The 27,590-nt window shown below is 44.4% G+C and overlaps 1 protein-coding gene across 9 annotated transcripts in view; it reads right to left on the bottom strand.

The window, feature by feature from the left end:
- Positions 1-27,590, bottom strand: part of ACACB (acetyl-CoA carboxylase beta) — a 2,187,049-nt gene that overhangs the window by 714,295 nt on the left and 1,445,164 nt on the right. For all 9 annotated transcript variants that reach the window (XM_085633342.1, XM_085633341.1, XM_085633344.1 and 6 more), the window contains 2 exons: positions 24,327-24,596; positions 1,685-1,782 (listed from right to left, as the gene is read on the bottom strand). In XM_085633342.1, the coding sequence (XP_085489468.1) occupies positions 1,685-1,782; positions 24,327-24,596 (368 nt within the window). The remainder of the gene's footprint in view (positions 1-1,684; positions 1,783-24,326; positions 24,597-27,590) is intronic.

Raw genomic sequence — 27,590 nt, 5'->3', positions numbered from 1 at the left:
CTATTGCATAACAACTACTTTGTCACTGCCTTTTTTCTTTTGATTGTTCTGTCAGATAAATGGCACATGTTAATTTTAGGTGCAGAAATCGGATTTTCATTAATAAATTATCTTGATCCTCAGTGTCCTCAGCAATTAAAGAGTTGTGAGGGGTCAAGTAAGTAATGCTTCAACACGAATTTATGCAAGAAGAACAAAGGTTCCTTGTGTGCATGCTCAATTAAAATATGAAAGGTAATAAATACGTAACTAACCAAAACACAAGCGACGTGCAGATTCCAAAATATCAATGAATGAAGACAAATACCACATGTAGACTTTTCATACATATACTCACAACTGATTGAAAGGTGCTAAGCGAATCACACAGTAAGTGAACAACATAGTGCAGTACAGCAATGTATATAATACATTAAAACAATAGATTAAGTGTGCTTTTATGTATGTTTTGGGTCACAGAATTCCAGGTACCATAACAGTTCAAAACTAACTATAATAATAAAAACTGATTTGTTTTAAAATAAACAAAAAAAAACGAATTTCATTATTTTCACATATTGTACACACTACTGCACTACACTGTTCACTCACTGTGTGATCACTGGAGGATGAACACCTTTTAATGACTCGTGAATATATGTGTGAAAAGTCTTTAAGACGTATTTTCCTTCATTTATTGATATTTTGGAATCGTGGCATCTCTTGTGGACTTTGTTAATTACATGTTTATTAACTTTCATGCTGAGCACGCCACAAGGAAACTTTGTTCTTCTTGTGATAATGAGGCTCTGGTTCCAGGTGGTTTTTGGGCAGACCCTGTTTCTAGAAACGTTCAACACCAAGGCGGAAACAATCACGGACATTGTGCCCCCACCCTCTGACCCTCAAAGCCCACTTCGTCAATCTGGGGTTGACCGCTACCCCATGCAAAGAGCATTTGGGGTAGAAACACCAGTGTTCTTCGCAACAACCACTGAGGTTTAAGCTGGAGGATGGCTGGTATAATTCAGGAGCAGTATATGACCAACCACCTCTGGCCAAATAATACTGATACAGTATTGGTAGATAAAGGTAAAAACAGAAGAGGCCACATCTAAATTTATATTAAGGGATACCCTGTGCAAAACGGGCACTCTCCCCCCCGCCCCCCTCCCAAACACACAGAGCAATGACTGCCGGAGCCATTCAGTGCTGGGAATTATTCACCAGAGACCTCATCAATCAGTGATACAGAGGGATGTACAATGGATCTTGGTGCCACCTGGTAGGTGTAGTCATCACTGGGCAATAACACACCCCTTTCCTTAATAGAGGTGCAGGTGTGCAACATTCAATTATGTCCTTGTGAATACAGAAATGGTGTCCTTTTTAGCCTTCACCCGACTACTTGCAAAGACACCCTCACATCATTTGACAATGGAGTGTTAGTCTCGGGTACCTATGCGAGGCAACAAGCCTTCCCATGTCTTCACATTAAAGTGCAACAGGCAATACATAAAAGGCATTGGGTTCAATCTAAGCATGTCCAACTGGTCTTCCCAACATGGCCTTATCACCTACCTAATTTCATAGCGATCATGAAAATCAGGCAATGGTTTCGAACAGTTTCAATTTGCTTTGAACACTAAATGATCAACCTGAATAGGTATTCACAGCCTCCCCAAAACCCTAGCATAAAATTTACCTGGACTCGCCTCCTTCCTCTACGTGCTCACAATGAACAGAATTCATGGAACTGATTCGGGTATAATCCTGGGGAGTGAGGTAGAGGTACTTAAATCCCTTCAAAAGAAATAAGACCAGACATTCAGATTTCATGCAGACACAAAACAAGAACTAGCAGTTTTATGCAAATTATATAACTTAAGCATGTTTGGAAGGATGAGAAACAAATACTAAGAAGTTGATGAATTGTAAATAACGTATTCTGAAACGATACAAAAATGAAAAGCATATTGTTAATTTCTTTGCAGACACTATACACAGTCGATGGACTAGTTAACTACTCCTTAAACTATGCCTTTTTTACAGTGACCAATTGCTGTGTTAAACTGAATGGTGGAAAAACAGAGGTCATGATCCTAGGTAAAAACCCTAGTTATTGGACACCCAAACTGTTGGCCTGATAGTTTTGGACCTCAGCTGGTACAGACTGGCACCTGGAGAGAATTCAAAAGCTAAGGAATCTGGGGCCAGAAGTCTCCATCAGATATTGTCTTTTGAAGTTCAAGTCAGGAAACTAGTGGCAGACTGGTTAAAATCTTGAGAACCATCAAAAGGTTATTGAGAATTCTACCTATTACTTCCCAAAGAACTGTGGTTCAAGCTTTAGTGAACTCTTGTCTGAGCTGCAGCAAGACTGCCAAACCTAATTGGTTCGCAATCAAAAAAGGGTTCCATTTAAAGCGCTGTGTATCACATATTGTGCCTCCAACAACACACGCCCGATCTTACCACACCGTCTTGTTCAGCCCTTTGTGCCATTAAGATCTTCTAATTTGCAGTATGCACAGATTCTGAAAAATCATAAAAGCAGATGCAGGGCGAGTCTGTTATTTACCTGGCAGCCAAACCTTGAAATTCTCTCCCCATAGATTTTGCAGGTCTCTAGAGGAACTCAGCTTCAAGAAGTCTCTCAAGACCTGGGAGTCGTTCACTCATCTCCCAAGGAGGAATGAAGGCATGTTGAAGGAACTCCAATGAGCAAAAGCGTTGACACTGCACGTTCTTGCCGGTGGCCAAGAGATCGAGCCGGAGTTCTTCTCATTGCTGGAAGACACCCTGAGTCTTCTTAGAGTGTAGCTGCCATTCGTGATCAGCTGGGAATAGCCTCTGACTTTGTCCGCCCTGGCATTTCAAGATCTCGCCAGGTTGTGTACGACCAGGGAAATTCCCTGACGATCCACCCAGTTCCAGGACCCCACCTTACACTGCTTGTTTCAATACCACATAGTGGTGGTGTTGTCTGCAAGGACCTGAACCAGCCTCCTTTTGATGCATGGTAGGGTGGCCTTCAATGCCAAAACTCCAGCACGTTGATGTGGAGGTGGGTCTTCACAGGAGACCAGAGTCCTCTGAACTCTAACCCTCCCAGATAACCTCTAAAGCACAGTAGCGAAACATTCGTCACCACCGACAGCTCTGGATGGATTAAGGAGAGGCATCTGCCACTGGTCCAAACTGCAGTCGAGCAGCCACCACTGCAGATCTAATGCAGTCTCTTCCGAAAGCTGAATGAAATCTGACAGGATTCCCTGGTCCTGGGGTAGCTAAGATTTCAGATCCCACCGCAACCACTGCATATGCTATCTGGAATGATCATAGAGAAGGATGCAGGAGACAGTCGGCCAAGAATCTTCAGAGTCACCCTCATCGAGACCAAGGACCGAGGCTGACACATCAGATCATAAGCCAAATGTCTTGGACTCCATGATCCAGAGGGATAACCTGATAACACATTGCATACAAAATAATTCCAGATCAGGGGGCATCTGCAAAGGAGTCTGGTGGGACTTCAGCACTACGAGAATGAACCCCACTGATGTGAGGTGGTTTGCTGTTGTCTGGAACTTTACATTTCATTGCAGAGCACGCATGTGCCACTTTGCATAGCTGATGAGGATAAAGAGGCCAACAGGCCAAGAAATTTCAAAGCGGCTTTCACCGTGATCCAGGGCAGAGCCTGAGAAATTGAGATCATTGCCGGAATTACCTGGACTCGTGGTAGAGAGAATGATGTGTAGAATGGCCTCTTGAAAGGGTTGTATTAAGTAGGCACGCAAGGCTCAACCACGCTTGCCTCTACCACAGAGCCCAAACCACGAATGCGACTTAATCACACATTCCTTTACCACGCATGCCTTTACCACGCAATTTCGTTGTAAAGGCATGAATGGTAAGGGTGTATGCATGGCAAAGTTCGTCACTACTCCGCCCCCCCTTCCTGCCTTAAGCCTTAAATTATAAACTCCCTTCTTCCCCCCGCCCTAAGCCCAAAATTACAAATCCACTACCTGCCCGTCTGCCCGAAGCCCTAAATTACAAACCCCTACCTGTCCCCCGTCCTAAGCCCTAAATTACAAACCCTACCTGCCCCCCTGCCCTGAGTCCTAAAAAGGCCCAATTCCTTAATTTCTCTCCCAAACCCTGCTCATAAAGCTACCTCGACCTCCCCTTCCTGTCCTGAGCCCTAAAAACGTGCCCCTCCTTAAAAGTACCCCGACTCCCTCTCCTAGCCCTAAAAACTTGCCACCGCCCCCACCCGAAAGCGACCCCCAGGCCTGAGCCCTAAAAACTTGCCACCGATCGCCCCCGAATAGTGACCCCAGTCCCGGTTCTAGACCCACTTACCTGTCCGTACTCGCTTTCCGTCACTCCTGTTCCTGTGTCGAGTCCCCGCCCATCACTAATACTAAAGCGAATTTGCCTTTCCCACGCATGTGCGTGGTTAAGGCAAATGCGTTGTTTGAGCAAGCGTAAACCTGCAAGCATAGGGAGTCCCTCGCGCCTCCACTAGAGAACAAGTGACGGGAATGGACTGAGTTCCACTAGAGTCATGCACTGAGCGCGAAGAATAGAGAGGCACCTCGTGGGGATTTGTCACAGACATCTGTTTGCTAAATTCATTACAAGGCCTAAACCCTGTTGTCTGAGGGGGTAACATGTTCCCTTGCACAGGGGAAAATTTTGAAGGCGAACTATCACATCTAAGAGTGAAGAAAAAGAAGAGTAGAGTGCCTGATCAGCATTTGAAGGCGTGGAAAGAAAGAAACCTTGGTCAGAGCTCGTGTGACATCTATATGCAGTTCTGCTCTTCACTTTCGGAGCAAAACTGAGTCAATGCAGAGTTGTACAGTCACCCACTGGCACGCAGGACCACTGCTTTTGAGTATTCCTGATCCTGTATGGTGTCTGGGGATATTCACAAGGTAAGAAACATGCAGTTAGATGTATACATCATAACCCAATAAGTACACTGTGTTGGAAATCAGGACCTGTTTGCAGTGTCCCCGCACTTTTTGCCCAATTGAGACCCCTGGATGCTGGTTTTCAGAGTCCAAGAGTGCCCTGGGCCCTTCTCTGGGCAGGCCCAGGGCCAGTGCTATGTTCCAAACACCCACTGCTATTTTGAAAACACAAGCATAAACATACACATGCATTAGGGTACACTGTGTATTAGGGTCCACCTATAATTGGCAAGACCTACTCTATAAGTCCCTAGTAGATAATGGGGCAGGGGTATAAAAACTACCTATAAGTCCCTATCATATAATAGGACATGGCAGTTTAAAGGCCAGCAGCCCTTTTTACACTTTCATGTGGGCACTGCTGAGCATCTGGGGTCATTTTAAAAGCAGTCCTGCATTGCAGCACAGTTTTTAAATGAAAATTGTGCCCAACTTCGACTTGGTAAGGACACTTAAAAAGTGATAATCTACATTATTCTTGCATATTAGGTACACCCCACGGTCTCCTATAGGTGTCCGGGGGGGGGGGGGGGGGGGGGGGTCATGTAATTATAAAGTGGGTCCTTATAAAAGATGTTTTATATGCCCTGGGTATACAGAAAGGGCGCATTTCACATCCCCGATTGTAGTAAAGTGCCTCCATTAATCTACTTCAGTGCTATGAGCACTGTGGAGTGAAGATCTACACTATATTTCCATATTCAGGACCCCCAAGGTCTCCCCTAGGTGTCCCTGGGGTGGAGGGCATGTAGATATAAGCAGGGCCCTTATAAAATAAGTTTTATATAATCTGTTGCTATGGAAATTGCACATTTCAGTTTCCCCATTGTAGATGCCTAGCCCCATTGGATAACATTCTAAAAGTTTATGAATGCATAAATCTTTTAGGAATTGAATAAAACATCATTCAAAGACTTAGGAGAATGGTTTTGATAAATCCAACACTATGCTATTGTTAAATGTATCCTAACTTGTACAGAAAATAAGTGTCTGTAAGCCAAAATTCAGCCTTCCTGCAGTCGTCCCTGATTGGTCAGAGTTAACAGGATTAGCCAGGCTGCTTTGAAAAAGTGATAAATGGCTCACTCAGAGAGAGGCTATCTGCTGGAGACAGCTCTGCTACATTGGAATGTCAGAGCGGAGGAGGGAGGGGTCATAAAGCATGAAGCTTCAAAGGAGGACTAGGATAGGCAGGGAATGCCGGGTCCATCTACCCCCATCCCCTCTGACCCAGCCAGATGGCAGGCTTAAGGAAGGAATCTGAAGATGTTAGGGGGTGGAGAGACATACTGAGAGCTGGTCTAGTTAGCTCTTCATGCTCTGCTGAGATCAGTGTTATGTAGTGCCATGAAAATGTCTGTGAGGAGTTTGAATTGTGCTCATTTTTATATGGGGAGCCAGTAGAAATCACTCAGGTGTTGAGTGATGTGGCGGGATGGGAGTGTGGAATGGCAGAATGAGAGTGATTCTGGCTGTTGAGTTCTGAAAAGTCTGACGCTTTCTGGTGAGTTTTTTTTTCATCCCTGCATTGAGGGTGTACTCATAATCCAGCCTACTTGTGACAAGGGTATGTGTGGATGGTTTACTGGGTGTTGTTTGGGAGCCATTTGAAAATCTTCCTCAGCACCTTGAGGGTATGGAAGTATGAGGCGTTGATGGCGTTGACTTGGGCGGGCATGTCAAGGTTCCTGCTGATGACAATCTCAAAGTTCTTGGTGCAGATGTTGGGGGGCCGTGTCGGATCTAGCTCCAACACCTGGAGAAGTCCCAAGGTGAAGTGCTCTTATCAAAGATTACAATTTCGGTCTTGTCAGAGTTCAGCGTTAGACAGTTGGTTTTCATCCAGTGGAAGTTTTAAGTCATAAAGACATTGAACTTGATCCGACAACTGGGCGTCTTGTCCGTGAGGGAGAGAATGAGTTGTGTCTCATCAGCAGAGGAGAGGACATTGATGTGGTGAGTGGGTGATACTGACTTGAGGGATCATGTATGCATTGATGACGGTAGGGCTCAGGGAGGATCCTTGTAGAACTTCGCAGATGAGGTCGCAGGCGTCCGAGGTCTACAGTGCCAGGCTAACTGACTGGGTCCCTCTTGTCAGGAGAGAGCAGATCCATTGGAGTTCATGTACTTTGTTTCCAGTGTCGTACAGGCATTGGATGAGGATGGGTGGGAAGCCATGTTAAACACTGAGGAGATGTCCACGAGGATGACGGCTGCTGCGTTTTTAATGTTCTGAGTCAAGTTTTTTTTTTTATAGTCATGTTTTATTTATTTGTTGGATTAATTAAAATCTTACAAAAAGTGAATAAAATATCATCAAATATAAAAGATTTAAAACACTATATACACGATTGCTATCATGTCTTACTTGAATACAATATACGGTATATTTTGGGATATAATGAAAAAATAATTCAAATATTACTCCTCTAGTTTTTTACCAACAGCACTTAAAAATTTTACAAATGCAGAGATCATAAATATATCTTTAGAGTTTAGGCATGCCATCAATGCTTGCCTACATGTCCTTAGTCCATGGTCATTAAATAGTCTTTTTAAGATATTTTTCCTTTCCGTTTCTAACTCGGGGCAAAGACATAATAAATGTATAATGTTCTCTTGGCCACATTTACATAGCCTACATTCTGTGTTCTCTTCAGTTTTTTTCCATGTGGGTAAATGGCATAAACCCAGCAATAAGCCAAAGCATGCTCTGATAAAGACTTTCTTGTTTTTCTGCGACCATGGTGTTTCAAGATATTCTTGGACTTCTTTTTTGATAAATCCATTTATAATTGGCCATGTATGTTTTCTTTTTACAAGTATATCCTTGTATTTTATCAGCGACAGATGATTAATAAGTTTGTAATAGTTTTTTTAAAACTTTCTTGGGTAATAGTATTCTCCCAAATCAATATAACACCAAATTCTTCCTTCGCTTTATTTAGATAAGACCAAGCCTGCAGCTTCCTAATATCTTTGACTTCTTTCCATAATAGCTGGGACATTTGGTTTTCTTGATTGTTTTTTATTCGATTCCAGACCTTAAGAGCTTGTACTTTTCTTGCAAGTAGCTGGTTATTTGTCCCAAATTCCAGCCTCACCTGTGCTTGTGAGGCATTATTCGGCAGGCAAAATAAGATTTTATACGTTTTTGAAACTGCGTTGTTAATAATCTCCGCGTCTTTCCCATTTAGTACCTCGCAACCGTATGTCAGGGTGGGTAATAATTTCGCCGAAATTATCTTTAGTAAAGGGCGATAAGACAAGCCACTTATTGATTTCTGAATAATCCTAAATGCCGCAATCAAAGAATTAGCTTTTCTTGTAATATCTTTTTTTTGGCGGAAGAAAATTTCCACTATCATTAAATAGAACTCCAAGATACCGGTAAGAATCAACTTGTTCTAATCTAATTCCCTCCAGCATCCAATTGTATTTATTTTTAAGCCTTGTTTTTTTTTGTAACTACCATTACTTTGGTCTTTGTTTCATTTATCACCATATCATTTTCTTTTGCGTACTTTGATATACGATCTATTAACCTTTGCAACCCAACTTTGGTTTGACTTAAAAGAATATCATCATCTGCGTACAGCAGATTTGATATTTGTTTATCTGCTAATCTAGGCGGATGCGCTTTTACCTCGTTCAATGCGGTTGAGAGATCTGCTAAAAATAAATTAAATAGTAGTGGTGCAAGGACGCACCCTTGTTTAAGTCCTCCAGTCGTAGGTATTTCGTTGTTTAGTGTTTGACCATCACCAATTCTTAACCCTGATCCAAGTATCAGTGTACAGTAGTTGTATCATTTTCAATAGTAAGTTTGGAATGCCTTGGTCTTTAAGTTTTCTCCACAGACTATGTCTGTTCACACAATCGAAAGCCGATTTGAAGTTGACGAAACAAAAATACAAATTGCTCTTTAGCTAAAAATGCCTTATTCATTAATACAGATAAGATCAGTATATTTGTGGAGGTTCCTAAGCCTTTGATAAACCCTGTTTGATTCGGGGCCAATATCCTTTTATCCTTTACCCAGTCTGTCAAACTAGATAGTAAAAGCTCCGCAAACAATTTTGCATCAGTATCTTGGAGGGTAATCAAACGGTAATTCTCCCGTAATTGCCATATTACGTTTTTTAAAAATAGGAGATATTAAAGACCCTCTCCATGATTTTGGAACCAGCCCCGTTCGTACGACTTCGTTAAATACCTTTGTCAAATATATAGGCCAGAAATCTGGTTCTTCCTTATAAAGAGCAAACGGGATGCCATTGGGTCCTGGTGCTCCGTTTTTTTGCTTCTTTATTAATTTAGCAACTTGGGTTTCTATAGTATACATTTCTGAATCACATACTACATCGGTTTTAACCATCATTGTCTGCTTGCTTTCTTTAATATTTGGTCTCCTCAATATTTGCTTCTATAACGGGATTTAGGATTTTTATAAGATATGCAAACCATTCATCTTCAGTTAAGGAGGATGTAACCACAGATTTATTCGGCCTAGTTAGTCCATTAATTACTTACCAGAACTCCCTTGAGTTTGCTTGATTACTGGCATAGAAGATTTTTGTCCCTAATTCCTGCTTGACTTTGTTTTTTTCGTTTCAAATAAGTTTCCTCAATTTATTGTTGGCATTTTTTAGTTTTATTTGTATATCTTCATTATTTGGGAGCTTATTTAGCTGTTTCCTAAGTCTATTGCGGGTCTGTCTGATTTTTTTGATTGTATGTGGGCAATTGATGTTAGTATCCCTTATTTCCCTTTGAACCATTTGGTTTTTTTAACACTAAACGAGGTATCATACGGTTTAACTATTTTCTGTGTGAAATTTTCCCATTGCTAAATTACAGACCACACAATGCTATCTTTAAAGCACTCTTTAATTAGTTCTCGTGACTTTTCCTTCATACCGTCCATATTATTTGTTTTCCATGTAAGTTTTCTATAGTTAGTAGCACAGATCTGTCCTTGCACGGTTAAGTAGTTTTGATGTTTCGAACATAACAATTTCACTTAGACTATTTGTTGACTATGGTCGCTATCAAATACCTTCTTTAGCTGGTAAGAAACAATTTTGTCAAAGATATTTATAGATACCATTGTATAGTCTATTCTTGATTTATACAGATGAGACTGAAATGACCAGGCTGGGGGTATATCTGACTCAAATCTACCGTTTAATATTCTAAGTCCCAATGCTTCCATGTCCATCATGAAGTTCCTCCCAATTAGATTTTGCTTAGCGTTTTTTAAAGGATCAAGTATTTGTTCTGTGATTAACCATTTGTGATTTTGGGACTGTATAAAATCGTCCCGTATGAATTGTATTAACAGGTTTATGTTAAAGTCTCCTGTAAAAAAAAAAAATCTGCAGACGGGTCTTCCATTATTTGGTCCAACAAGATAGTAAGAGCAGCACACGTCTCCTTCCTGGAAATCACGAGCGCAGACCTCTTATCGTGCCAACAGTTTTATTTATTTTCAATCCCCATAACGGATGTCAGGACGCGTTTCGGCCGTCACAGCAGCCTTGGTCACCTGACCACACATCCGTGCAGACCCAGTATTTAAAGTGCAAATGCAACACATTTTTTTGCTTTTCTGTCATAGACATAGAAAACATGTAGACACGAAGAAATACTATATAGGCACAATGCGATTGAAATGGAAATTCAGTTTTCACAATTTCATAAATTGTATTGCATTGCGACTGACAATAATAAAAGCCTAAATGCATATATTAATATCGGTAAAAATACTTCAATTGTGTCTCTTTGTATCACGTCATAATATGTCACATTAATATTCATATAAAGTGCTCACCGTGCTAAAGAAAAAAGCCCTAAATGAGGGACAACTTAAAAAGAAAAAAGGATAACCACAATAGTCCGTCAGATAACAAGTATGTTAAAGTGCATAAATGCCCCACTGATGGAAGGACATAAAGTGGCTAGTGCTAATCTAAATAGAGTGAGGCGAACAAACCTATAAAATCAGATAAGGTGCATAATGCAACAGTACTTGATAATCTAGTTTAACTAATGCTACTAGTGCTTGTCAAACTCTATGTACAGTTTCAGATAAAGTGCATAATGCAACAGTACTAAATACCATAAAGTGACCAGTGCAACTAGTGCAAAACACATCTCGGCAATCAACTAATGGAGACTACTGATCTAAAAATACAATTCAATCCTATTATATAAATATACAGAATGGATGGAGAAAATTTCCCATAAGCAATTCATTTTTTGCAATCAAATTCATCTGAGTCACGAAAGGCAAAAAGAATATACAGACATTATATATGAGGGATAAAAACCAGTGACATAATTAAAATGATCAATAAAAGGAGATGGGAATATAAGATTATTAATACTACCCTACAATGTCCTAAAAACCAATCATTAAAATACGCACATAGGATCCCAATATGTATTCCACCTATATTTATTGTGTGATGGAACTAAGGAATGGATGTGTATGCCTGTATAAAATTCAAAGAAAGGTGTAGAGATCCTCCGTGGCATTGAGGCCACCTGGCCATTTCGAATCGAACTCTAAAATGTATTGAGTTTCCAAACGACGAAGTGTGGCCTCCCTATTGCCACCTCGTTTTCTCAGTGGTACAGATTCGATGGCAAAATATTTCAGGCATTTAGGGTTGCTGTTGTGTACCTTTTCAAAGTGCCTAGCCACGGGGTAATTTTGATCCTTGTTATTAATGGCTCTAATATGCTGCAAAATGCGTTTGTGTACCGCCAGCTTTGTGCTGCCAATATATTTTAAAGGGCAGTCACATTCCAGGACATAGACACAATAGTCCATTTTGCACGTAAGGTGTTGTTTGATTTCCCGTTGTGTATTGGGGAATTTCGTGCAATAAGTTTTGGTATTTGTACCAAATTGGCAGGCCTTGCATATAGAGCATTTGTAAAAACCATTTCTAATAGGCAGCCACATTTGTTTGTTGGAGGTATCTTGGCTATTGCCAGTTAACATGTTACCCATACTTTTTGCTTTGCGGAAGGTGATAGAAGGATTGAGTGGCATAAGTCCCCCTATCACTGGGTCTTCACGTATAAAATGCCAATGTTTCCTCATGATATTCCTTAATTCCTTTTCCTGTTTGGAATATGTTAAAATAAGGCGTACTGGTTCATTATCAGTATTTAAAACCTCATTTTTATCTTTTTTTCTGTATTCCAAAATTTCCTCTCTTGGTTTTAGCCGGGATCTTTTCATGGCCGCTTCCACTACTTCCAAACTATACCCTCTATCTAAAAACCTAGTCATACATTCTTTTTGTTTAATTTCCATATCCAGAGGGTCACTACATATATGTCGGATACGGAGCATCTCCCCATACGGGATGCTTTTAATGAGATGTGGGGGATGCGCACTGGTTGCATGAAGGAGTGTGTTGCCTGCCGTAGGTTTTCTAAAAAGGGTAGTAGTTAAAATGTTATTATTAACTAAAACCTGTACATCTAAAAATGTCACTGTCTCATTACTAACATTTGATGTAAAAGAAAGATTAAAATTATTACAATTGATTTCCTCTACAAATTTAAGTACACTTTCCTTAGAACCCTGCCATATGATAAAAAGATCATCAATATAACGAAACCACCGCATCACATTTTGAGTAAAAACCTGCTGATATTCTCGCCTGATCACCAGCTCCTCCCACCAGCCCATAAATAAACAGGCATAGCTGGGGGAGAAGCTGGCGCCCATAGCTACTCCTCGTAGTTGCTGGAAAAAACAACCATTAAATAAAAAAAAGTTATTTTCCAAACAAAAGGATAGCATGTTCAGTAACATTTTAGTATGATCAGCAAATTCAATTGTCCTGGTACTCAAATAAAACTCTGCCGCTCTCAGGCCATCTTGGTGTTTGATGCTGGTGTATAATGAACATACATCCAGGGTGACTAATAGATAATCCTCTTTCCATTTAAAATTATCAATCTTTTTAAGGAAGTCACCTGTATCCTGGATGTATGAATCCAGTTTTTTCATATGGTCTTGCAGGAAATAGTCAATGTATTTTGAAAGGTTCTCAAAGGGGCCATCACAGGCAGATATGATAGGTCTGCCCGGAGGTAAGGTCAGACTTTTATGGACCTTGGGGATGAAGTACATGTAAGGCGTTGATGGATATTCTTTTTTGATGAATTTGAATTCTTCCCAGCTAAGGAGACCCAAACCTTTCCACGCCAATAAGTTTTTGAATAGAGTCTCCTGCGCATTTTTATATTTGAAAGGGGTACTTTTGCTATAACATCCTACTTCATCCAATTGTCTGTACGCCTCTTTGAGATAGTCCGCTGTAGGCCAAAGTACAATATTTCCCCCTTTATCGGAGTTGCGGATTATTAAATCAGCCTTCTGAAGCTTGGAAATCAATTGTTTAAATCTCCTTTCTTGATTGCAATATTTCTTTTTTCTTACTGAATTGCTCATGTACATAAGTTTTTTTAGTTGAACTGTCACATGGTCATTAAAGGTGTCCAGCCCGTCATGGGACGATAGAGGGATAAATTTGGATTTGGGTTTGAAGGGAGTATCAGGCTTCTTTTGATTGAGAGTTGGCATTGATTCACCTGCCTCTACATGGTCGCCTGTTGCCAGTTGATATAAATCATTGTATAAGACTGCATCAGAGACTTGGAGGTTGCTGGGACTGATACTGTTGCTATTAATTAATATTAGAGTTTTTGATTTTTTTCCTTACTTATTAGATAGTTCAACTTCACAGCTTGGAAGTTAGAATTATTTGTGTCTAGCCGCTTATGTTCAACTTTCAGGTCAATCAGTAAGAATATTGCCAGGCCCCCACACGGGCGTCCAAATTTGTAATGTTTTATTGCAGGAACGAAATATCCTTTATATCCTTGTAGCATAAAAGGATCAATTTCCTAGGTTTCCTGCAATAATATAATTTGATAATTTGTTAATGAACCTATTTGGGCATTTTTTATCTTTTTACATAAACCATTTATGTTCCATGAACATATTCCTATTGTTAAAATATCTGCATTTAATTCTTCTGTTTTATCTTGTGATCTATTCTGTCATTGTTCGGTATTACCATGCGAAGCTGTCAAATCCATTTCTCATTTATTCCTTTATTTTTCCCAGGGGATTTTTTAATATAGAATAGACTAAATGAACAAGTTACTTACCTTCGGTAACGATGTATCTGTAAGAAACATTAGTTAGTTAGATTCCTCACCTTAGAATATCCCCAGGCGTCAGACTGGATCTGGAAGATTTTTCGTCAGCAATACCCCTTGCGCGTCGCTAGGCGTCGTCTGTGGCTCCGCGTCCGTCGTCGGCGTCGTGCGCCGGAATGACGTCGGAGTACTTAGACGCCGCCCTCGCGCGCTGACGTCAGTTCTTGTACATAGCTTTCCGCGCAAGAATGCAGAGCCATGCAAGAGACCAACACTGGTGCCAAAAAGGGCCCTGAAAAGGATAACCTTAACCCTAGATAGTCAGTTCGCAGAACGGGGAGGATGGGTGGGTCGGTGAGGAATCTAACTAACTATTGTTTCTTACAGATACATCGTTACCGAAGGTAAGTAACTTGTTCATCTGAAAGAAACACGTTAGTTAGATTCCTCACCTTAGAATAGATACCCAAGCAATACCATCCCCAGTGGTGGGTCTGCGAACCAAGATCACACCAGAAAGTCCTGGAGGACAGAACGGCCAAAGAAGCCATCCCTCCTGACTTGGCTGTCTAGGCAATAATGCCTGGCAAACGTGTGTAGCGAAGCCCACGTAGCCGCCTGACAGATGTCCGTCCCAAAGAAGTAGTAGCCGCTGAAGCCAGAATGGAATGGGCGCGCAGCCCAACAGGAGGGTCCTTTTTCGCCAAGGAGTAACAGATTTTGATGCACAAAACGACCCACCGGGAGATGGTCCGTTTGTGCACAGCTTTTCCCTTCTTAGCACCCACGTATCCAACGAAAAGTTGGTCGTCCACCCGGAACTGTTTTGTGCGGTCCAAATAAAAAGAGAGCGCACGCTTTGGGTCCAGACGGTGGAGCCTCTCTTCCTCTTTGGAAGGAGGCGGAAAGAAGGTGGGCAAGGTGACAGATTGCCCAAGATGAAATGGAGTCACCACTTTCGGTAGAAAAGAAGGACGAGGCCGAAGGACAACCTTGTCCGGATGAACAGAGAGAAAAGGAGGCTTGGACGATAGAGCCTGGAGCTCACTCACCCGTCTAGCCGAGGTGATGGCTACCAGGAAAGCAGTCTTAAGCGTCAGAAGACAAAGAGGACAATTGTGAAGAGGCTCAAAGGGAGCGCACATCAGAAATGTGAGAACAAGATTCAAGTCCCACTGAGGCATTACGAAAGCAACAGGAGGGAACGTATGAATAATGCCTTTAAGAAAGCGTTGAACCACAGGGGACTTGAAAAGAGAAGGCTGATCAGGAAGCCGTAAAAAGGCAGAGAGGGCAGTAAGATAACCTTTCAAGGTGCCCAGGGCAGAGCCCTGCCGGGCCAAAGAAAGAAGAAAGAGGAGAACCTCAGAAAGAGGGGCGGAAAGTGGATCCACAGCCTTTGCTGTGCACCATGTCACAAATCTGTTCCACCGGCAGGCGTATACCGTCTTTGTGGAGGGACGCCTGGCTGCCAGAATGATATCACAGACTTCAGGAGGCAAGTCAAATGGCATCAACTGCCGCCGCTCAATCTCCACGCATGGAGGTGGAGGCTGGACAGGTTCGGGTGGAGGACCGTCCCCTGCTGCTGCGACAGAAGATCCTCCCGAAGGGGCAGAAGTATCGGAGGATCGGTCAACATACTGAGTAGCTCAGGATACCAGTACCTTCGTGCCCAATCCGGGGCCACCAAGATGACTTGGGCCCGGTCGTGCCTGATCTTCTTCAGCACTCTGGGCAGAAGTGGTATAGGCGGAAAGGCGTACAACAAACCGCAACTCCACTCATGACGAAAAGCGTCGTCGAGCGAGTGCCGCCTTGGAAATTCCAACGCGCAGAACTGCTGACATTGCGCGTTCTCTTCGGTGGCGAATAGATCTAACCAAGGCTCTCCCCACTGCTGAAAGAGACCTTGCGCCACTTCGGAGTTCAGACGCCATTCGCGATCCATCATGCACCGGCGGCTGAGTTCGTTTGCTCTGGCGTTCAGAGAGCCCGCCAGATGTTGAACCACTAGGGTGACGCCCTGGTGTTCCAGCCACGTCCAGAGGCGCAGAGCCTCCTGATAAAGGGTCCACGACCCCACCCCGCCCTGTTTGTTGCAATACCACATGGCGGTGGTGTTGTCCGTGAACACCTGCACGACACTTCCCCTGACAGAGGGAAGGAAGGCTTTCAGTGCAAGTCGGATCGCTCTCAACTCCAACAGGTTGATGTGGAGGCGAGACTCCGCCGGAGACCAGAGGCCTCTGATCTCCGCCTCTCCCATATGGCCACCCCATCCCAGGAGGGACGCATCCGTCACTACGACATGCTCCGGTTGGGGAAGGTAGAGGCTCTTGCCCGTGACCCAATCGAGGTCCGTGAGCCACCACTGCAACTGCTGTGCAGTGCCCTCCGAGATCAAGACATGGTCGGACAGGTTGCCGTGATGCTGGGCCCACTGAAACTTCAGGTCCCACTGCAGAGCCCGCATGCGCCGCCTGGCGTGATGCACTAGTAGGATGCAGGAGGCCAGCAGCCCCAGAAGCCGCAACACTAGCCTGACCGAAACCCAGGATAGAGGCCGAAAGATGGGAATCAGGGCCTGAATATCCCGGACCCGCTGTTCCGGCGGATAGACCCGGAACTGCGCCGAATCGAGAACCGCTCCGATGAAGAGGAGCTTCTGAGAGGGACTCAGGTGTGACTTCGGCACGTTGATGGAAAACCCCAGCAAATGCAGGAGATCCGCCGTAGTCTGGAGGTGGGAGACGACTGCCTGGGGCGAGCCCGCCTTCAACAACCAGTCGTCGAGATAGGGGAAGACTGGAACCCCTGATCTGCGCAGATGAGCTGCGACCACCGCCATCACTTTCGTGAACACCCGAGGGGCACTGGTGAGGCCGAAGGGGAGCACGGTGAACTGAAAATGCACCTGGCCCACCGTGAACCGCAGGTAACGCCGGTGGGCCGGCAGGACGGGGATGTGGAAATATGCGTCCTGCAAGTCCAACGCTACCATCCAGTCTCCAGGGTCGAGGGCAGCTAGAACCTGAGCCAAAGTCAACATTTTGAACCGTTCCTTCCGGAGGAAGGCATTGACGTTCCGGAGGTCCAAGATAGGGCGTAGGCCCCCTTTGCCCTTCTTGGGAACCAGAAAGTAGTGGGAATAACAACCACGACCTACTTCTGGGCTCGGAACGCGCTCGACGGCCTCTTTGGCCAAGAGGGCCGAAACTTCCTCTCGCAGAAGATTCAAATGATCCTCCGAGATACGGTGGTGCTGCGGTGGCATGGCTGGAGGGGTTGTCTCGAAGGGGAGGGAGTAGCCCCTTCGGACGATTTGCAGCACCCACCTGTCCGAAGTGATGGTACGCCAGTGGAGCAGGTGATGGCGAACTCTGCCGCCCACTGGCGAGGAATGGGCCGGAAAGCTCGGACTAGGAAGGCTTGGAGGCGGAAGCTGCCGGGGTGGATGTGGGCTGACCGGGTCGTCCTCCAGAACCGCCTCGGCGGAAACCACGTCCGCGCGCAGGTTGGTTCTGCGGCTGGTGGCTAGGCGGTCGGGAGGAGGCACCCCTTGCTTGGCCACGAAAGGGGCGAAAGGCGGAAGTTTGCGACCGCGGGGCCGAGAGGCCCAAGGACTTGGCCGTAGCCCGGGAGTCCTTGAAGCGAGCCAGCGCACTGTCCGCTTTCTCACCAAAAAGGCGAGTGCCATCAAAGGGCATGTCCATGAGAGTGCTCTGGACATCCCCCGAAAAGGACGTGGACTGCAGCCAGGCGTGACGTGTAAGCGCCACCGTGGTAGAAATCGCCCTACCCAGCGAGTCCGTATTGTCAAGCCCACATCGGATTGCATGTCGTGCTTCATCCTTCCCATCGGCCAAAGCCTGGGTAAGTCGTGTCTGTGCACAGGGGCAGCACGTCCTCCACCGTATCCCACAGAGAGTGGGAATAACGGTCCAAAAGACAGGCGGTGTTCAAGGACCGCAGACCCAAACTAAGGGAGGAGAACAGTTTTTTGCCAAACTGTTCCAGTCTCTTGGAATCCCGGTCCGGCGGAGCGGTCGGGAAGGAGGATTGGGAGGTAGAAGCCTGGATAACCAGGCTCTCGGGGGTGGGGTGTTGGGACAGAAAACTGGGGTCGCCCGGAGCAGGGCGGTGGCGCCTGGCGACGTTCCTGTCCACAGGAGGAACTGTGGAGGGCTTGGACCAGGTGCCCTGCAGAACGTCAATGAGGGCCTCATTGAATGGCAGCAGAGGCTCAGTGGAGCTTGCTGCAGACTGAAGCACCTCAGTGAGGACGTTAGTCCGCACAGCCACGGCAGGCAGCTCAAGCCCAAGGGCTGCTGCCGCCTTGCACAGCACCACAGAGAAAGCAGCACCCTCCTCCGAAGCCACAGTCGGAGGAGAGATGAATCCAGTGTCTGGTGAGGTATCCAGACCACTGGCCTCCCCCAGTTCATCTGCCCAGTCCTGTGACAGCTGAGCCTGAACGGCCATAGGGTCCTCGGACCCCTCCCATTCGCCCCCGTCATCCGATTCCTGGTAAACAGGAGGAAGGATCGGAGCCGGACGATAGACATAATGTGTCTCTAACGGCGCCGTACGCGGCGTCCATCGACGCCGCAACGGCGCCGGATCCGGAGCGGGGCTGAACTGGGGCTCGACGCCGAGCAGAGCCGGCGTCGGAGGTGGAACCGGTGTCGACGCCGGCGGAGGAGGCGTGACGAGGTCGACCGGCGTCGGCGGGGACTCGGGGGTGAGTCCCTCGGGAACCTGCGGCGTCGGGGCCGGCGCCGGGGCCGGAGCCGCCGGCATGCAAGGTTGCCCAGTCGGGCCCGCGGGGCCCGAAGGCGCGCCAGCGGGCGTCGACGGCAGAGCCAGGCTCCTCATGGCCGAGAGGCAGGCACTGACTTCCGCCGGCGTCGCGTCAGTCCCAGGGACCGGCGGGTATGGGGACTTGCGCGGCGCCTGCGGCTCCGCTGGAGCCGCGGGGATGGAACCACCCTGACCCTCGGCCGAGTCGCGCGACCGGCGAGGGGAGTCCGAAGAGCGGTGTCGCCTCTTGGACTTCTTGGAGTGCTTCGACTTACCCGAAGACTTGGAGCCAGACGAGCGATGATGACGTCGGCTGCGGCTCCGCGATCGATCCTTGGACCTCCTCCTGGACTGGGATCAAGAGGGGCGCGGAGCCGAGTGGCGAATCTCGAGGAGCTTACGGGACCGCTCCCGTCTAGCCTTCGAGGTCAGGGCCTTGCAGTCCGAACACGACTCCGCGTCGTGGTCGACGCCCAAACAGTAAAGGCACCGGCGGTGATGATCCGTAACCGACATCAAGCGGTTGCAGTCAGCACAGGCTTTGAAACCAGGCATCCTACCGGCACCGGAGTCGAGACAAGATCAAAAAGGATCAAAAAACTTAGTCAAAAAAGACTAAAAGGGGTAGCTCTCCCGGATCTGCGCTTACTGGCGCGGAAAAAAGAAAAACTGACGTCAGCGCGCGAGGGCGGCGTCTAAGTACTCCGACGACGTCATTCCGGCGCACAACGCCGATGACGGACGCGGAGCCACAGACGACGCCTAGCGACGCGCAAGGGGTATTGCTGATGAAAAATCTTCCGGATCCAGTCTGACGCCTGGGGATATTCTAAGGTGAGGAATCTAACCAACGTGTTTCTTTCAGATCGTCTTTTATCCCGTTTGATATTTTCATAGGACTTTCTTCTTTTATAAGTGGAGTTGGAAACACCTTTGGGGCTGATTGACTAATTGTTATCCCCCAGCTGCGAAAAACTTCTTGTTCTTGCAGGATTTGGACCACTATAGAATCAGTATTTACAGTTTGCAATGTTATTGGTTGTCTGCCATCAGGATTTTGTAAAAAGCCTACACAATCGATATCCTCAGTTGTCACTTTTTCTAATGATGGTACAGATTTAAAGAGCCGAAGGATATTTCCTCTATTCAAAGTATCATGGTTGCCACGTGAGTCAAATAATGGTGTGAGAGTAATTTGGGGAGGTCTTTTCAGAGTCAACGTTTCTTTCTTTTTTCCCTCACAAGCTTGATTTTCCTTACATATAATTTGTTTACATTGACAGTTTCTTATAATAATTAGGTCATCCCTTATAAGTTTATGCCTCATATCTTCAATCGTTTCTTTTGATATCGTAGAGTTATTCTCAGTTTCCTCTATCCATTGTTTTTGTGTAACTAGACTATCTTTTTGTTGTATCAGGTTCCAACGTACTTTTGATGTATTATTTTGGTCATGACCAGCATGCTTTTAATCTTCATTTTGGCTAATTAGTGAGGTTTTAAAATCAAAGGAGGTTAGAGATCTCGTTTTTTTGATCGGGTCGCTTTCGATTTCACACGTAAGTTGCTTTGTGAGTACACAGCCATTTCCTTTTAATCTAGATATCAATGTCCGGAGTCATGCAGATGTTATCTGTGGTGACGATGTAGACAGTTTGCGGGCAGAGATTAGGTCTAAAACCAGACTGAATGGTGTTGAGGTGTTGGTGGTTTATGAGGTATTTGGTGAGCCATCTGTTGCTGATTTTCTCTACTTCCTTCACCAGGAATGGTAGGAGAGGAATCAGTCTGTGGTCTACAAGGGTAGAAGGGTCCACTGAGGGTTTCTTCAGCAAAGGGAGGACAAGTAAGTGTTTCTAAGTGTCTGGGAAGGGGTCAGAAGAGGGGGAAACATTCCTCATAAGTGTGAGCATGGTGCTGATGGGTTGCAGTCCTCTGTAGTAGTTGTAAAGGGGACAGGGGTCCGATGGGGACCCTAAGCGGGTAGACTTCATTGCAGCAGTGGTTTCTTCTGGGGTGATGACAGGCCATGTGGTTAGCATTGGTTCTTTGGAAACAATCGGGAGGTGCATGGCGAGAACCCTTGTGTCTGGTGGTCGGCTGAAGTTGCAGTAAATGGTGGTGATTATGTGGCTGAAGTATTGAGAGAGATTGTTGCAAAGGGGGTGACTGAATTGGAGGCAGATGCTCGTGAGGTGAAATCCTTCACAATGGCAAAAATGTTGTTGTTTCCTTTGATGGCAAGGAAGCAAAAGACACACAATTGATGGAGGGAATGCAGAACAAATCAAAACATTCACCCCTGGCAAGAGATCTGGGTTAAATACATCAATCTTTTGCTCACCATGCCATCCCGAAACTGGTCCTAGGATGTTTGTTTCCAGTCCAGTGAGGACCTGGCCTAGCAGTTCGGGCTGGACTGTTCCCATTGGGTGCAGGGTCAAGACTGATTTGCATATAGCTGGGTTCAAACTGGAATGGCATGGGGAGCAAATAAAAGATGGATTTAGGCCCAGATCTCTGTACTGGGGTGAACGGATGACATTGTTCTGCATTCTGTCAATCAATTGTTCTTTTTGTATTTGTCATACCCAAGTGGGACGGGTATGCCCGGACGTGAGTCCCATGCTCTCTATAACACTGGAGTCAAGCTATCCTGGCTGATGAGAGGTAAAACCCCAAAACTGGTCCTAGGATGCTTTTTTCCCAGTTCAGGGAGGACCTGGTCTGTTAGTTCGGGCTGGACTGTTCCCATTGGGCGCAGGGTCAAGATTGATTTGCATTAGGCTGGGTTCAAAATGGAATTATATGGGGAGCAAAAAACAATGGATTTAGCCCCAGATCTCTGTACATTGATGGATGTATAACATAGTTCTGCATTCTGTCGATCAATTGTTCATTTTCCTTTGATGGTGACCGATGAGGTCCGCCAGAGCGGTACATTTGATTCCACTGCTTCCATCAGTTTACTATATAGTAAAGTGTTACACCTACTAAACTATTCACCGATAAGATGTCCACAGAGAAGTACAGTGTGAAGCAGAGTATAAAACACATAGAGGCATGAATTCTGTCATCAAATGTGGGTGCTGGTGCATTGAAAAGTCAACATGGAAAGGTTGATAACCCTTGATAATACTTCTGCACAACACAAATTAATCACCAAATCTGATAACATTTTGAACAATTAAATGTTTCACACTCTCATAGATCAGTTGAATAGAGTAAACAGTTCATGGGAAATCTAAAGACCAGAGTAGCTTCCAAATGCATATTTGTCTGAAAATCTGCACCTCTCTCAGTAGATTCAGTACTCTTATCTGTCTCAATTTGAGAAAACCAAAATACTTTAATGCTGAAAATGATACATTAGTTACCGGAGTTAAAAATCAGAAAAAGCTTAACCCTCCATTGTAAAACAGTATATAACAGAAAGATTACTCCTAACCCAATTAACACAGTGACAAAAAGAGAGCTCACTTCTTCCTGCTTAGGATCCTTCCTTCTTATCATTAACTCTGCGACAAATCTTCCCCCATTTGGGATTTCCACACAAGGTCCAGGCTACAATCTCCCATGTTCTGTCCAAAACTCGATTATGCCAATAGCCTCTTATCACAGATCACCTTTAACAACCATGAAAAGACTACAACAGATTCAGAACTCGGCTGCCAGACTACTCTTGCGTATAAAACCACAAGACCACATCTCCCCTGCCTTGAAAGCCCTGCATTTATTACCGGTTGCCAGAAGATCCATGTTCAAGCTTCTTTTTATCACCCACTAAGTGATACCTGGAACAGGACCGCTCTTCATCAGGAATAAAATCACCAAACACATTCAACAACGGAACCTCCGCTCTACAGTGGCACCTAGCCGCAAAATCTCAACGTACAAGTAAAAAAAACATCGGTGCCACATCCTTCTCTGTTCAAGCAGCCAAACTAAGGAACCCTTTACCCCCCAAAATAAGATCCACGGATAAACATCTTATCTTAAGAAAACTACAAGAATTCGCTCTTCCACACATAACCACCATAGGAAAACAGCAATATACAGCATATCCCTCTGTATATAAGCATTCATTTGTAGTATAGATAGATATGTACCTATATATATGTATTGCTTTGTATCAATGTGTAGAATAATTATGTTTCTATAAAATATAGATATTCACTAGTTCTGCTTAACAAATGTACACATTACGGATAGTTACATTACTCTATGTTTTGAACATGTATATAAGTGACTGCATAAATAAGTCATTTATCATAACTATCTAGAATTGCTTCACTATTGAATTACAAAAAAATATATATATATAAATTTAAAGTACAACACTTCAGAACGGAAGTTTATTTAATCCATCTTTAATCTACATATACCATCTTCCTTTATGCATCTATATACCTTCCATGTACTTATAGATCTATAATTTTATTACTTTTGTTCTAATTTAGCATATCCAATGCACTACCATATTTCTCACCCTACACTGCTCTCAATATATCCTCTACCTCAACTCTGACTCATCTCAAACCACTTTCTACTACTCCTTCCAATGAACTACCCTATTTCTCAACCGGTACCTCTATCAATATATCCTCTACCTCCACTCTGTCACTGATACCAAACCCCATACCACAACTATGATCCCAAAATAACCCTTACTAGACTCTTCCATCCTCTACCCCTCTTTGCATTATCTCATACCTCTTTTACTATTCCGATCTCCCAAAACACGTCTTTCTAAACCCTTCCCTCTGACTCTTCCCCCTCCGCCTCCCTTTGACTCATCCCAAGCCTCCTCTTACTGCTATGAACTCCAAAACAAAAACAAACCAAAAGAGCAAAGTTCCAAATCTTTCCTCTTCTATCTCTCCACTATCCTTTTCAATCCAAATAAGAGACTAACATATCCACCACTCAAATTACTTTCATATTTCACTATACTAATTCACCATTAATCCTTTATAGGTTCCGGAGTAGCGTTCTACTCACTGAAAAAGTGCTTCAACACCACATCAGGGGTAGCAAGTGCTATATAAATGCAAAGCTTTTTTCTCTCTTCTATCCCTCCACAATCTTTCTCAATCCAAATAACTGACTAACACACCTACCACTCAAATTACTTTCATATTTGACTATACTAAGTCACCACTAATCCTTTGTGTGTTCCAGAGTAGCATGCTACTCACTGAAAACTCGCTTTGATGCCTCGTCAGGGGTAGTAAGCGCTATATAAATGCAATTACAATAGAAAACAATACAATTAAAAATTGCATTAAGAAAGATTTGTAAGCTAAACATTAGATCCACTTTTTATTGCATAAGTGACATTTTGGCAAAATCATAACAAACCTTGTAGGGATCAGTAGGATCGTTCCAGGCCACTTGAAACATATGTCGCAACTCTTCTGCAAGACCAATGCGAGCTCCACTATTAGCTGCAATGTAGATTCGTGGAATACCTTCCGCCCTTGCCAGCTCCGAAGCCCTCAGGAAAAGGAGGTCCTCCTGTGGCCCAAATGATCCAATTTTATATGTTATGTCATTGCTGATTATGATAATCTCCCGCCCTTTGGGGTATTCTGGGGTGTTGAGCTTCATCTTGAAAGCCACCATGCCAACCTAAGAAAATAACAGTGAAGGCAGAATATAATAATCTTTTAGAGTAGTCTGTTAAAGACTGCATTAGGCTACAACATTTCCAGAAATAGTATTCTGAAGTTATGGCACTGATCACAGCCCGAATATTATCACAACGTGTCATCCATTTTCAGTCCTACCTGGAGTTATCAATCCTATTGTTTCAAACTGTTCAAAGGGATGAAATTGGCAACCTGAGTAACACATTCTTTTCTTTGAAGGGAATATGTTTGCTTAGTATGCCTGCCTTTCAGTCTATGTCTTACAGTAAAAAGACATTAAAGTGAGAGATTTGTGATCTGATTCAGACACAGGTGGTCTGACCTACCATCTACTTGCTTTTTCACGCAGAACACAATGATGTTAATGTGGCCATCACTGCCTTCCACAGAGGATGGGGAAATAACTTGAATAACAGAAGCACAGGTTGAACATCCAGATGCTTAATATGGAGTCTCAGGATTACCCTGAATAAAGAGGGCTAGGGATACAGAGTTGAGAATGGAATGGCTTTAAATGATGGACAGGATTCTGCACTGATATCTGCCTCTTAATCCCATTTGAAGCAGCGCTCCAGCTGCATTGGTATTATTTTTGATTGTCAGGCTTACAAGGTTAACTACTCCAGTAATTAGTCATCCATGTAAGCGCAATAGCATTGCAATTTGTGCATAAACAATTTTATACGTTCACCGTTTGTAGATTTAATATTACTATTTATGCACCCTAGGTGGCATAACTTATTCCACAGCCAGGTGAGTTTTGGGGCTGAATAGGACAGATTTATAAGCTCTGTGTTGACTGTACAGTTCATAAGTTGAGCAATCATTAAAGGCAAGAAGCACATTTTTTGCCAAAAGTAGGTAAGCACGATCTGACTGTACATGGGCGAACAGTAATGGCAGTAGGTGCAGGTAGTTCCTAATTGTGCTGCACAAGCCTGCTCACACTCCGTCCCTTCTGGAACCTGAGAGTGAGCAGTGCTACCAAGGAATGTTGCATTAAAAAATCATCTATGCATTGTTTGTATTTTTAGCAAGTATTGTTTATGTACTCTAGATGGCATTACTTATTCATCAGCCAGGATAGGTTTTCACAACTTGGCCGGGTAGAGTTTTCTGCACCATTATGCCATACACGTAGTTAGACAGGTGCGCAGTAACAAAAGGCAGGGACAAGAGTGGTTCTGCTGCCACTAGGAAAGTAGAGCCTGGTCACTACGGGACTCACCTGCAAAAGGCTGTGAGCAGTGAACCATTATCTGCATGCACTGTGGCAGATATATAAGAAGCAAATGAGAGGGCAGGAGAGACAGTCTAGAGCAGCTCATTGCTAAAACCTTCTGAAACAGGCTGCTGTGCATAGGTGAATGATGGCAGCAACAGGAGTTTTGAGGGCAGTCCCCCGTTGCTCAGCACAGTAAGGCACGACAAGAGTCAGTGAACAGTCCCCCCCCCGGCAATATGATGGAGAGAAAATACCCCATTTTGGTCTTAAGACGTAACATTTTGCCTGTCTCAGCTGAGTGGCTTAAGGACTTTGTGCCCTTTATTACTGCTAAACAATAGTAAAAAGTCTGTGCTTCCCCAAAAACATACGCTGTACACTGCAAATCACTGTTTGGCCTATTTAGCCTCCCTATAAGTCCACTATAAATGGTGCCTAAAAAGGTGATTTGCATGTGGCTGGGTCCAAATTACGGTGGTGTATTGAGCAAATAAAGATGGATTAAACCCAGAACTGTGACAGGGGGTGAATGATTGATTTGTTCAGCATTCAGTCCATCATTTGTTTTTTTTGCTTTTGTCAAACCTAAGTGGGAAGGGTACACCCAGATATGGCTCCCGTGCTCATTGTGCAACATGATTCAAGCTAGCCTGACTGATGAGGGGTGATACCGCTAAACTGGTCCCAGGATGCTCGTTGCCGGTCTAAGAAGGACCTGGCTTGGCAGTTCAGGCTCGACTGTTCCCATGGGGATTAGGGTCAAGACTGATTTGCTTATGGCTGGGTCCAAATTAAGGTGGCGTGGTGAGCAAAAAAACAATGGGTTAAACCCAGGTCTTTGACTAGAGGTGAAGTGCACCATTTGTTCCTTTTGCTAAAAGGCATTTATGGCAGGAAGGTTAAATGCCATATGTAATTTTATTATGTATATACACCATCCACATACATCACAAACAATTATGTCTGCAGGGAGCACCACTGTGCTCTAGCTGGGGTGAAGTTTAAATGCATTACAGTGACAAATGGCAGGCAGAAGTACCATTACCATGTAGGAACACCCTACTTTCATTTAAGTAACCCCTAAAGTGTGCCTTATAATCTCACATGGCAGGATGCCAATGAACAAGTGACTTACTGTCGGTAACTCTCTTTCTGATGGACTCTCTAACCGCAGGTTCCTCAATCTAGCAAACTCCCTAGGCGCTAGACTGGGTCCTGAAAACGTTTTTCATAGCATTGTTCCCTGAGCCATTAGGTGCATATAAGCGCTACTCTTTAAAAAAAAATGTTTTTATTAACACATTTTCCCCCTTATCAACAGGCATTAAATTGACATTAGACACATACAAGGCCACACAACCATAAACATGTCTCGTTTGAATACAAATATATCTCATTTTCCACAGCACCAATTAACTTCCATTGTGATTCATGGCATTAAGTTCTCGGCAGACATTACCACCCCCCAAACCCCCCCCCCCCCCAACATTCCACCCCTGCCACAGCGGAATTCTCATTCAGGCTTGCCTCTTCTCGGGACACTGTTAAAGTCTATGCCCCCCCCCATGCGTGTCATTTAGCTCCAGCCCATAATATCTAAGCCAGGGTCGCCAGATCTTGGAGAACTTCTTGGGACAGCCTCTCATTCTGTATGTCACTTGCTCCACCTCCATGTACATGTCCATTGCGGTTTTCCACTCCTTCAAAATTGGGACTTCTGGCACTCTCCATTTTTTGGCTATGTCTCTT

The sequence above is a fragment of the Triturus cristatus genome, chromosome 11, assembly GCF_964204655.1.
Source record: "Triturus cristatus chromosome 11, aTriCri1.1, whole genome shotgun sequence".
NCBI classification, from domain to species: domain Eukaryota; kingdom Metazoa; phylum Chordata; class Amphibia; order Caudata; family Salamandridae; genus Triturus; species Triturus cristatus.
This window is presented reverse-complemented; position numbering and strand designations above follow the sequence as displayed.